Raw genomic sequence first — 13,085 nt, forward strand, 5'->3', positions numbered from 1 at the left:
ACCAGGGCTTACTTTGGCATATTTGTGTACACTGAGTTTTATCACTTTCGGTCAGCCTCTTCTTACCGAGGGCCAAATTCTGCTTTCTGATACACACATGGAAACCCCATTAAGACCAATGGGATTTTCCCGTAGATTGCAGGATTTGGCCTTAAATCCCATTATTCACTAATAATTATGCCAAGCATGTTTTAAAATACAATCTTTATATGCTTTCTTTCAGATTTCTTTATTTCTGTGAAAGCAGTATTGGGTAACCGAATATACGTCGTATTTTTGTGTTCTGTACTGTTACAGTTTAATAGCTTTGTTGGTTTCTTGACTTACAAACCAAAATACATGGAACAACAGTATGGTCAGTCAGCATCAAAGTCTAACATCGTAACAGGTGAGTAGCATTGTGCAATGATTACTTTTCAAGTGTTCTGATGTACATTTAATTGTATCTTAAGGTCTTATAGAAGAGATCCTTTTGCAACAGGGTTATTACGTGCCTAAATTCCTTAGTGGATCTTGTCCTTAGTGCAACCTTAATGTGTTGCTGCCTGTTTTGTTATCTCCAACCCCAAACTGCAAATGGTTGCTGCCAAAGTAAATCTGCCTGACATTTTGAATACATACAGTTGCAAAGCATTCTGTTGTAGCTTTGTCAGGAGCAGCACTGAAGCAGACCAAACCATGGGCTTGTCCACATTGCCTCTATGCCAAGTCCATAATCATTTCTGAGAAACACACACTGTTGCTGACTTAATCACTTTAAGTGACCTGGAGCCTACACCAAAACTGCTGTCAGGTTATCATCTCATATGGACTTACTGGAGCCTGCCCAGCACTGCACAAAAATGGCTACTGTGCTGTTAAGATGTGGTACATCTGGAGTAGAAATGAGTGGAAAGGACATGCTTCTCAGAGGCACTCCTGGTCTCTATACAGAGCCAGTTTAAACAAGCCCTGAAACCCACAACTCAGAGCCACTGCACAGGCTTAGACACAGCATGGTCCTAATTACACATTTTTCAGCAGTATACAATTTTTTAAAACACAAATGTTACATTTAGGGGGGAAGGGCAATTTGGGGGACCAGCTTTCCTGGTCTTGTGAGATTCATGAACATGTGCACACATTTTGCATTACAACTTTCAACCAACTCAATTTGCCTTTGCTGATTAAATTAGTTGAGTCTGTCAGGATGCAATCACATTAATTAAATAGTCCTCCTTGTTTTCTTTTTCAGGATTAACTTCCTTACCTGCTGTGGCCATTGGGATTTTCTTAGGAGGACTTTTAATGAAAAAGTACAAATGGGGCTTGGTTGGTGCTACAAAATTTGGATTTGGTATTTCGTTTTTTGCTTTCCTTATAGGCCTGCTACAATTTTTTGTGGGCTGTGAAAACCATGTAGTGGCTGGACTGACAGTGTCCTATGATGGGTATGCATACATATTCAAAAGCATATGTTACCCTAACTTCTTTGACAACAGTGCACAATAATAAATAGCACAAGGCATTATTAATGATTAAAGCAAATGCACTGCATCACTTAGCCAGGTCTACACTATTCACTTTTTCTGGCATTGTTACATTGATCAAGGTTGAGAAGCCATGTGATTATAATGTAGGTGCAGTCATACCAGTAAATCTGTTTTTATTTAAAAAACAAAACAAGCTGCAGAGCACTGATGCTCAACCAGGGTGCCATGCCCCACCTGGGGTGCATTGACTTCCTTTTGAGGGCACCATGGGATGTCACACAATGTTAGCACTATTAGATGTGTAAACAAGATTCACACGATAAACCCACAGATTTCAAATGGGAATCCACAGTGTCAGAAGTATTCAGACCTGTTGTAGGTCTTTGTTTACTCTTTGCGGAAAAAAACTGCTATATTATGTTTCTTTAGTCAAGAAATGAATGACAACTAACAGCTGGCATTTTCTGAGGAGTGTCTTGAGCCTAATAAAGGATGCATCAAAACTAGTAAGGGGTGCCTTGAGTGTAAAAAGGTGGGACCCACTGCTTCAGAGAGTAGTTTTACTCAGGATGCAAATTATACTTTGACTCTTGGGGGCAGGTAAGTCTGTAAAAAAAAAAAAAAAGAAAAAAGAAAAAAAGTAAGAAAATGGGCTGCCCATCACAATCCCCTAATAAAATCAAAGACCCCCCCTCTCCCACCCCAGTTATGATTTTCAAATTTTACAGGGGGGGCTCTCTTCTCTTATGGGGGGGTCAGCCCCCATTCTCCCACCCAAGCTTCCCCGTAATTCAAACCCTGGTTTTATTGTTCCAGTTAAAAGTACAGCTTTGCCTGTATAACTATGTCTGCATTTTGATTACTTTGACAGCATAACAAACCAATGTTCATACAATGCTAAAACACTGGTAGGGTAGACATAGCCTTATGCTACTTTACACAAAGGCTGAATAATTATATCCCAAGAAAAGCCAGATCATGTATTTACTCAAACACAAGATGACCCTGTATGTAAGATGACTCCCCACCCAGTAATTAAGTTCTAGAGACAGAAGATGTATACATTTATTATCATTTTCTATGTATGGAATCTAATTATTGGAGGACCATCATAAATTTCTCCCCATCCACTACTGCAAGTGGTGTGGGGAGAGGTGATGAGGGCAGGTGGTAAGGTACAGACAGTCGGGGAGGCAGTAAGGTAGCATGTGGTAGAGCAAGTGGGGGGGCAGTAATGCGGCAGGCAGTGGGGGGTGGTGACATATGGTAGGGAGCAGACAGTGACAGAAGGAAGCAACTTTCCCCCACTGCCTGCCTCCCATTGTGCCTGCCCCCAAACCTTCCACACCATTTCTGCCACCCACAGCCTTAGGTCCCCACCTACCCTTCCTCCCATCTCCCACTTTAAGTCTTCCCCGGCACTTGTCCCTCAATCCCCACCCCCTACCTTTGCTCCACAATGGCAGGCTTCATCCCTACTGCAACCCAGGGCACAGAGCATGGTTTTAGCCCAGCCCCATAGGAGTAGTGCAGAGCTGGCACTTCTCTTCCAGCTTGGCCCCATAGCAGGTGTGGAGCATGCCGGTGTGGAGCAAAGGTAAGGAGGAGTGCAGCAGAGGGGAGAGGAGGGAGAAGTGGCATGGGGGTGGGAGACTGGGGGCTATGGGGGAGGAATGACAGAGCATGTGAAGAAGTTGAGGGGTGGACAGGCAGCAGCTGCTGCAGCTCCAGCTCCAGCTCCACCCCAGCTCTGAGATGTAGTTGGAGCTGAAGCTGCAACAGCTGCTTGCCTTCTGCCCCATGCACTGCTTTATGTTCAATTGTAAATTGAGGGGCTTTTCCCCTATGTTAAATGGGGGAGGGGGAGGAGGGGGAAGCAACCTAATCTTCTAATCAAATAGACATGGTACTTAGACTCTGGTTTCAATCATAATGGAACTCTGCTCATTTACACCATTTGAAAATACTATCCATTGCTTTTTTTCAGTGTTTTGTAAAGCTTTGAAATTAACATGCTGCTACTTTCTTGGAATAAGATAATGATTTGAATAAGGTAACATTTGAATCACATTTGTTCAGAGGATGTGTCTTAGCTAAATAAACATGTCAATGTGATTCATTTATTAAATGAATAATAAAAGGTTTATTTGAAGCTAGAATGGAGTACTGCCAAAGATTTCAATGTCTATTACAGCCAAGGTCTGATGTTTCTAGTCCATGACTGGCAGAAGTCCTTTTTTTTATCAAATAATTTTTCATAGACTCATTTCAATGAAGATGGGATGGAATCTGCGACAACAGATAAATGTTATAGGGTCAAGAACCTAGTAACCTGGAATAAAGGATTAGTTATATAGGGTTGATGATATCAAGTAGGCTTGTCTAGATTTTGTCCAAACATTTTAGAGGATGCCTCCATGAAAACAGAATCTGCCCACTCTCTCCTGTTCTGTGTATACCAGATACTGAAAAAAATTTAACATAACCATTTTTAGCAAAGGCCTGGGGAGTGCCTGGGCGTGGACATGCTCATTAGGGCAACAGCAACATCACATTTTGGAGGGGTGTTTGATGCGTGCAGAATAGAAGTGAACATGAGGAGCATATTTTTAAGGCAAAGCTACCTATCACAGATACAATACACACAAAGGCTAATTTACTAAATTGTCTTTGTTGACAGTATTTGCTGTATTGTATCAGCTATTTAAATTGAAGCTAGATTTGTACTCATATAGTGCTGTGCCTTTCCATATTTACTTTAAAGGACACCAGTTGCATATGGTGAAAACACTGTATTTTCTTCCTGCAACTCTGATTGCAAATGTGCCTCAAACCAGTGGGATCCAGTCTGTGGAGACAATGGAATCACATACATAACAGCTTGTCTTGCTGGCTGCAAGGCTTCAACAGGCCATGGAAAGAATACAGTAAGAACTTTCCCACATTTTTCCTATTTTTCAGTACAAGAATGGGCGGTTATTAATAGCGTATACGTATCGGACCCCTGCTATACATTGAATATATTATGCAATTAGCTGATTAATTATGTAATAGATTTAAATTGGCCTCATGTGCAAAGTAAGATGGACCACATATGCAAAGAAATGATCACACAATTAACTGATTAATCATGCAATAAATTTAGACCAGCCACATGTGCAAAGTTATTCTCACACAAAAAAATTACTATCCAGCTATAAAAAGAGCCAACCAGCTATAAAGTTATTGTTTGAAAATGTATAACCATGGGCAACTGGTGCTGCCTTATTCAGAGGGGGCACGTGCCCTGTGACCAGCCCTGCTGACAGGGAGGGGTCCCCCTGAGGCTGATCTTGCTGCCCAGGGAGACCCCCACAGCCAATCCCATGATGGCCAATCACTGGGGTGGATTGCTGCAGCCACTTCTGGGAGTGGCTGCGACCACTTCTGGAAGCAGCTGCAGTGATTGGCCAGCACTTGCAAGGGGGGAGGGCATCGGTGCTCCCACCTCCCCCCCACCCGTTGCCTAAGTGGCAAATGCGGCCAATCAGGGGGTGCACCGGTACTCTCAGGGGATGCACGTGCACCCCCAAGCACCCCTACACATTGCCACTGTGTATAACAACTCTATAGCTAGTTTCTATCTAGCTTTAATTTGAAATTCTAGCAGGGCCCTGAATGACCAAACAGATTGGAGAGGAAGAACAATGATAGTGCGTTTCTGATGGCCATTGTCTTGCCTGGTAATACTGATAACCCAGGAAGTGATTCACTACTAAATCGAAATTTTATCTTTCAGGTGTTTCATAATTGTAGCTGCACTGAAGTTGCAGGTTTGCTATCAGGAAATACTTCGGTAACTTTGGGACACTGTCCAAAGAGTGATGATTGTTCCAGGAAGTTTATTTATTATACAGTCATACAAGTCATAAGTGCTTTTTTCTATGCTTTAGGAGGCACCCCAACATATATGATTACATTTAGGTAAGTAAAATTAAAAATCACTATTTCATATATTTAAGGTTTTTTTCCCCCACAGTGGGAACAAAATTGGGTATAGATTTCCTGTTTTCCAAAAATTGCAGTAACTATAGCCTTTTACTGCTGTATCTTCTTAACCCTGAATGTTTGTTTTATATTGTGTTGCCAAACTTAACTATGACTTAATGTTTAATGTCTTAAAACACTAAACTAAATCAGTCTGTAAGGTGCATCTCTACCCTGCCTTCTCTCTGACTTCAGGCTAACATGGCTAAGTACCTCTGTCTGTCTAATATATAAAAAAAAAATCTCCCAGTTGCCACCAAAGTGGCCCATGATGGCTTCTTCTTTGGTTGAATTCTCTATTTCCTTAATGATTATGCTTCCTTGTAATTACCACTGAATCTATAATAATTCATTTGCACCTGCATCTCTCATGAAATTAAGTGGGTATGTAATTCTCCCCTAAAATTTTACAATATTATATATCTGCTCCATATATTAGTATCATTAACATGGCAGTAACACAAAACAAATACAAGTTATTATGACAGAAATTATTATTACTAGGTATGTTTCGGTAGTTAGGAGGTAAACATACAAAATTAGTGTACATTCTTCATCTGAGTGAAGAATAAGAGAAAGCTTCATCTCTGTAAATTCCCCAAAATTACTTGGATGCAAAGTCGGTGGGAATCCTGATGAAACTTCTAATTAGTACTTTGTTGAGTATGGATATGAAAAAAGAGAATTTAATTCCCTTTTCTTTTTGCAGATGTAATTATTATTTAATAAGGTGGTCTGTCTGGTCAGTAATTGTAAAGGAAAACAGCAAATACAGAAACAGTTAAAATCAAATACAGAAACCCTTAGGCAATACCAATTTGGTGTGATGTCTTGGGACATAATTATAAGCCAACTTGGCAGGCATATTGTTTTAAGTATTCCAGCATTTCTTAGATGGTAATTTTGAGAATATCATTAGAAGGTTTCAAGATGCTACTCTGGTGTTGCCATTTCCAGATATTTTTGCACCAGAGCAATATGACCATTCCTGTTAACTAATAAGCCCTGACAAAGGGGACTATCTAGCAGGTGCTTGCTGGTATCCATTTCTGCAAATCCTGGATGGAAGTACTGGTATTTCCTTAAAAATTCTCCTCGGTAATTATCTGCAACACATTGTCTTCCCAGGGGATATACAATGGAGAGCTATCGATTGAATTCACTCTTTCTACGTAACATAGTATGTTTTGGCAGGTGTAGGAAACAACTCAGTCCTGCAGCTTTGCATTGTATTTATTATCAAGAATCATAGGGCTCCTACAGATGTGTGGAGAGCCTGCTCTGACGTGCTGGAAAACCGTTAATTGAATCTGCTGAAGCATGGAAATTGACATGGTCCAGCAGTCTTCAATGTCATGTGTATCAGCGTCCCTGTGCATCCCTGCATTGGAAAAATGGTGACGGGGTGCTTTGAAATAAAAGACATTCAATGACCTTTAGTTAAAAGCATCCCGTCACCATTTTTTCAGTGCAGGGATGCACAGGCACTTTTAATTAGTGTAGCTTGCTAATTAAACCACCTGGCGCCATGTCCCAGAGCACATGTAAAAATGCCCATAATTCTAGTTGAAAATGGCACATTTTAATGGACACTTAATTACATAGACACTGTATTCATTTATATATATCTATTCTAGGTGTGTTCAGCCAGAGCTAAAATCTCTTGCAGTTGGTCTGCATGTACTCATCATGAGGGCCCTTGGTAAGAGAAATTACTCTAACTATATGGCTTTAAATGGTGCCTCTCGGAAAACTGTGAAAGTCTAAAACAGTAAATTAATAAAATGTGGTAAATAACTGTTATCATGATGTTCTTACTTCCATATCAAAAGCTACATCAAATTAGGAAAGTCTGTTTTCATAGTTTGCTAAGGGTCAGATCAGTTAGGTTTGGACGTTTATAAGGAGGTCATCAAGCCTGTGCTCTTACAGGACAATAGTCTCTAGTTAGAATATAAAACTGTTTATAGGAGATGTTTATTTGCAAAAGAGTGCAAGATAACAGAGTTCCCACAATTGTGGTTTGACACAAGTTTGAAATCTTGATCCTGTTGAAGATCATGTCAAAACTTGCATTAGGTAAAACAAGCCCAAGATTCCACTCTAGGTGTGCCATCTTTTTAGAAGGTACAGAACAGTGTAGGGCACAGCCAGCCAAAACATGGGATTCAAATGCCAAGTGCACCCTTTGAAAAGGTAAAACCTGCACTAGTGATTAATCCTGACTCTTCCTAAGCGTCTTCATTATGTGAACCACTTCACACAAAGATGGTTCTATGCATAACTGGCCCTCATCCTCATTCCATTTAAGGGACATACAAGATTCTCAGTGAAAATATACCATATGTGGGCAGTTATATTAAAGAAATGGTTGTGTATTTTTAACTGTCCTTAATGCTTTGTTTTATTTTGTATAAAATTATTGCATTGATTTTCAGTGAAATTCAGGCTCTTAAGTAGCTGAATCACAGCACCAGAGGGCATGGTCTCAAGTATAGTTCTCAAAATCCAGTGAGAATCCAGTTCACTGCTGACAACAGTTCTTCTGCAAACTGTCAATGGTTTTGAAAAAGCAGTTTGGGTGTCATTACGCTACTAAGTGCTGGAGGGGAGGCTGGGGGGAGGGGGGTTGCAGGCTGGGAGCCTGGCCAAACTTTAATTATTGGACTAGGAGAACTGTGGTATTTCAAACAGAACCAATAAGGGCCCCCAGCTCACTCACCCTGAAACTCCCAATCCAGTATTTATAAAGGGAGTAAACAGTTCCCTGTATCCTATCAGCCACCTGCAGCAGCAGTGCATCATAGGACAAGTATTTGATAAGAAAGTGTGCTTCTCCATATGACATCCTGAAGTTATTTTGCTTTTTTAATATTACAGCTGGAATTCCAGCCCCAGTTTATTTTGGTGCATTGATAGATAGGACTTGCTTGAAATGGGGAAGAGGAAGCTGTGGGCAACAAGGAGCTTGTAGGATATATGATTCTAATGCATACAGGTAAGTCAAATCAAAACATGAGGGGGCCTTACTAACTTTCTTTCTACAGTGGATAACTTATTGTTTGAATGTTGTGGCCATGGTAACCTAATGTTGGCCTCCACTTGATTTTAGATCAGGACAGAATTTCATACAAATAAATCTTGGGACAAAGTTCCAATGCCCCTGGTCAATTTTATAGTGTTTATTAAGGCAAAACTGTCATTAATGTCAGTGAGAGTTCTTCTCGGATAATATGCAAATTTCATAAATTTTGTGACCATTAAAAAAGTCATAGTAATCATATGGATCACAAGCAAACATCCAAACTCATGTGACTTATCAAAAATTGGTGTCTATTAGCAGGACTGCTAATTTTGTTGCATTAGCCGCCTTTAAGATATGATCTCACAGGAAATAGTCCTATTGGGCAGCTGAGAGCATTTTACTTCTTTGCATGTATTGACAAGTGCAGGAAACCACTTCCTCCTGAAGTTTTGCACTGAGAGGGGATTGTAGAGTAATGTGTGTTAAGAATAACCAAAACCATTGGCCTAAAAAATACTCCATGTTATTTGTATTTTTCCTTACTCCCATTAGCCACACAATTGCTAGGCATCTGTACAGAGCAGCCAGGGTAGAGACTTCAGGAAACTTATTTGCTCTGCAAGAGACCTGGCTTCAGAAGCCATTCTTGCCAGTCCTTTGAAAAAAATGAAGTTGACTTTTGTGGTCTCTTTTCATAGGAAGGCATACCTGGGCCTAACAGCAGGCCTGAGAGCACCATCCTACTTGATAGCTTTATTGTTTTTTTTGATGGTGAAGAAACATTATCAAGCCAAGGACTCCAAGCCAACTGAAAATGAAGGAAAAGAAGATATTCCTATGAATGGAGAAACCAATTCAAAAAGCTGTGAATATTTGTCAGGTTCTTCTGATGCAGAAAAAGAATCCTATATTTAAAAATATATATTTGAATCTATATGGCATGAATCAGGACAGCTTCTTGTAAAAACAGGTTATAGAATGTCACGAACAAAACAATAATGATGTTCAGAATGTTATACCAGTAATTAAGCCATTACCAATGACAAGAGAAGCTAGGTACAAATGTGATTTATATTTAGCTGTGTTTATGAGCATTTTGCCTAACAACACACACTACAAATTTTATGAACAGACTTGAGCTATTAATAAATAATGAAGGAAACCCCAGTTTGGCATGATTAATTGCAAGAGTTGTTGATATTTAAATGTTTTGCAGAAAACTGCACTATGAAGACCATTCAAATCATAAACATTCCCCCACCACACACACACACCTGCCTGCTCTCCCCCACCCATGTTCTAGAATCAGTTGGTCTTCTATAAGAAGAATTGTAACTTTTTTATGATTCTATGTTAAGAGAGAAACCTTAAAATACAATAAGAGCTAGGTACAGACAGTCAAAAAGCCCAAAGCTGAACCAATTCAGTCTTTGCAGATTAGTCTAAACTGCACAGATTAAATTGCAACAGAAGTGAACGGACATTTACCTTTCATTTAGGATATGCAGCCATGTGCCTGCAGTGGCTCAGGCTACAAGCCTGGGGGCACTAGAGCATGGCTTTCTGACTGTGTGTTCACTTTCTCTTCCTGCTGCCCCTGAAGTCTCTGGGATTTGCAGTCCAGAATTATAGCAATAGGACTCCACAGGGTTGCTCATCACTTCCTCTTTCTGCTTCCAAGTGTCTCTGTAATTTGTAGTCCATACTTACAGCCAGCAGTAAATTTGAGTGGGGAAACCCCCAGCTGGGGTTTGCCTGGGGGGGGGCAGCCCCCCGCCCCCACTGTAGACTGGGCTGCATCCCCAGTTAGGCTCGTCTCCCCCTCACCCCACGACTTACCTGTCAACCAGCTCTCACTGCTTCAGCTAGGGAGCAGAGGGGTGGGGCCAGCCCTGCTTTTTGGAGCAGACAGCACAGCCCAGCCCAGGCCTGATACTACATGCAACCAGGTTTATCTTAAACCAGTTTTGGCCATTTTGAAACTGGTTTATATGCACCGTATAACTGGTTTATGTTCTGTTACAGGTTTAAACCAGTTTCTGATCACTTAAACTGTTTTATGTGTAACTTCTATCCCTAGCCATTGTGTTCCCAACAAAAATTCCATATCTATGCTAGATATAAGTGAGCTGCTTGGGAAGGGAATTTCCATTCTGCAAGGAATTTCAACATTTCTTTTTATCCCACATCATAAGAAAAAGAATGGCAAGATTTACTATAAACAAAAACTTCTGAACAGTGGTGGTGGCAACCAGGTGCAAAACTGGCAGGCAGGAGGGTGAAAAAAAATGGCTGCTGGTGGCATGATGGTAACTGGAAGTCACTGCTGGTCTGGGTGCCAAGCTATGTCACTGTATTGCGGCTCTGAAATATTTTTGACACCTTGCAACAACATTACTGGAATGTTTCATTGCAATATCACATTGATTTTGTTAGGATGTGATCAGACATGCTTTAAGTGTCAAAATTATAAAGTCAAACTGGAATGGTTTGACTTTATCAACATGTGCATTCCTAACTGATTGAAGGTTGCCTATTTTATCCAAAGGAAATGATTCCACCTTAACATCAGAATGAATTGTTTCAATTTTATCCCACTGATAATTTCAGTAACAGTTCCTATATGTTCCCATTGTGCTTGTTTAGTTGAATGAGCAGTTTCCAATGGTAAACAGTTCTACTGGAGGAAACATTTTCATCAGGTTTAGCTATAAGTAGTATCTGAATTTGCTATAGCTAAAATTATGTTTTGTTTTTGCTTTTTACACTTTGTGGTTGCTGTATTTGGCAGGACTTTGTACATACGGTTTTACTGCTTCTGTCATAACTCACTTTTTTCCTTTATTAAAAAGACCTCTCTAATCCATGAGGTATAATAATGCAGTGGTCCTGAGTTTAGAGGAGCTAAGTGGTGCTGGTTCCCTCATACCAGCCTGTTTTCTGAATGCCTAGAGAATTCTTCTGGTCTGTGCTGACAGAGACAAGCCATAGGGGGGAATTTCTCAGCTAGGCTATGAATACAAGTTAGGCCCACTATACAAGGCTGTTTGCATTGTGTGTATACAACATCCTTCCCAGGCCATTGAGAGAGATGCTGAGAACATTGAGTCGATCCTACAAACCTGTAGTTCCAAGAAAGGCCACAGTGAGTTTGAAGTGATAAAGCCTGCCAGGTTTGGCCTGGCTAGTAGGGGAACAGAGAGGTCTGTGTTAACTTGTCTGGGAAGAGGTAAGTACTGTGAGGTGAAAAGTGAATGTAAGTGCCCAGCTCAACCCTCAATGACAAATTACAGAGTGGCAGACCAGCTATACCGAGGAATTGCACAACTGACTTGAGACCCCTCCAGAAAAATAAGAAAAATGAAATTATAACAGGAGAGAGAGATGGACAGAAGCCATACTTCCTCCTCTTACAAATATTTTAAAGTTTCATTTTCAAAAGCTGTTATTAAAATAAGACACTGAAGTAATAGTTAATGAGACCTGTGCTTCTAACTCATTTAGAGGTTTTCTAACTCCCATCCCACTTCAAAAAAAATCCTGTTGAAAACTTAGCACAATTTTGCTAATGTTACAGGCAAAAAAAAAAAAAAAAAGAGATCATATTCCAAATATTCAAGCTAGAAAAGGTGAAGAGGAATGGCACCTAGGATGATCAGGGGAATAGATACGCTGTCTTATGAGACACAGCTAAGAGAGTTTGGCTACTTTTGGAAGGGTGAGAGGGGATATGTTTGATTTCAAAGAAAAAGCAGAGTTAGTAAAGCAAAAGGACAATGTTAGCACAAGAAAAAAACCTGGCCCCAAATACCTTTTTGATAAAGTTAGAACACTTCTAAACATCATAGTACAGACATTCTGGAATAGCCTTCAAATATGAGTAGTAGAAGCATGTCACCTAACTGGCTTAAAGATGGAGCTTGCTGAATTTATTAAAAGGACTATGTGGCTTGGCAGGGGATTGGATTTAATGACCTAGTTAGATGTATTCCAATGCTATTCTCCTATGATATTCTTAATTCGGTTCTATAGCAGCTCACTGCAAATTTATTCCTGTTTGAGTTCAGTGGGACTGCATATGAAGAAAATTATAATTTAGTATGAATAAAAGTAACTGCAAGCTTCTGAGAGCTCAGAACTTTTGCACATAAGGCCTCATAGTCAGGAGTCTGATTATGGACTTGAGGACCTATTTGTTTGATGTTTTGGAAATCCTGCTTGGTTTCATCTTCACATCTCTGAAGTCCAGGGCACTGTTTTTTTAACCGTTTTTTTTCTTTTGAAGATGGCTAATGTGAACATTGTCAAATGAGTGTCAATGGTAGCCCTTTATAAAAATCGTATGTAAATAATCCATTAGAGTGAATAAAAACAATATTTTCAATTTTACATTGGCTTTGTTTTCCATAAAATGTTAACTACTTTATTGTGATGGCAGAGTAAATTTGCCCCCCTTATAAACTAATAAAAGTGTGTGTGAGAAAGAGTGTGTGTGCACGCGCGCGTGTGAGAGAGAGAGTAGATTTGTCCCTTATAGACTAACCAAAGTGTGTGTGTATATA

At 40.1% G+C, this 13,085-nt stretch overlaps 2 protein-coding genes across 6 annotated transcripts in view; one reads left to right on the plus strand and one right to left on the minus strand.

The window, feature by feature from the left end:
• Positions 1 to 12,912, plus strand: part of LOC149866414 (solute carrier organic anion transporter family member 1B3-like) — a 37,381-nt gene extending 24,469 nt beyond the window's left edge. For all 4 annotated transcript variants that reach the window (XM_090043574.1, XM_090043578.1, XM_090043575.1 and 1 more), the window contains 7 exons: positions 224 to 388; positions 1,235 to 1,430; positions 4,237 to 4,399; positions 5,251 to 5,435; positions 7,136 to 7,200; positions 8,379 to 8,496; positions 9,222 to 12,912. In XM_090043574.1, the coding sequence (XP_089899700.1) occupies positions 224 to 388; positions 1,235 to 1,430; positions 4,237 to 4,399; positions 5,251 to 5,435; positions 7,136 to 7,200; positions 8,379 to 8,496; positions 9,222 to 9,438 (1,109 nt within the window). In that variant the 3' untranslated portion in view covers positions 9,439 to 12,912. The remainder of the gene's footprint in view (positions 1 to 223; positions 389 to 1,234; positions 1,431 to 4,236; positions 4,400 to 5,250; positions 5,436 to 7,135; positions 7,201 to 8,378; positions 8,497 to 9,221) is intronic.
• LOC149866415 (solute carrier organic anion transporter family member 1C1-like) overlaps positions 1,497 to 13,085 on the minus strand; it is a 72,731-nt gene continuing 61,142 nt past the window's right edge. For both annotated transcript variants that reach the window (XR_016441871.1, XM_090043572.1), the window contains one exon: positions 1,497 to 2,078. The gene's annotated coding sequence lies outside the window, so the exon portion shown is untranslated. The remainder of the gene's footprint in view (positions 2,079 to 13,085) is intronic.

The sequence above is a fragment of the Crocodylus siamensis genome, chromosome 4 (genome assembly GCF_052110815.1).
Source record: "Crocodylus siamensis isolate JL-2025a chromosome 4, ASM5211081v1, whole genome shotgun sequence".
NCBI classification, from domain to species: Eukaryota; Metazoa; Chordata; order Crocodylia; family Crocodylidae; genus Crocodylus; species Crocodylus siamensis.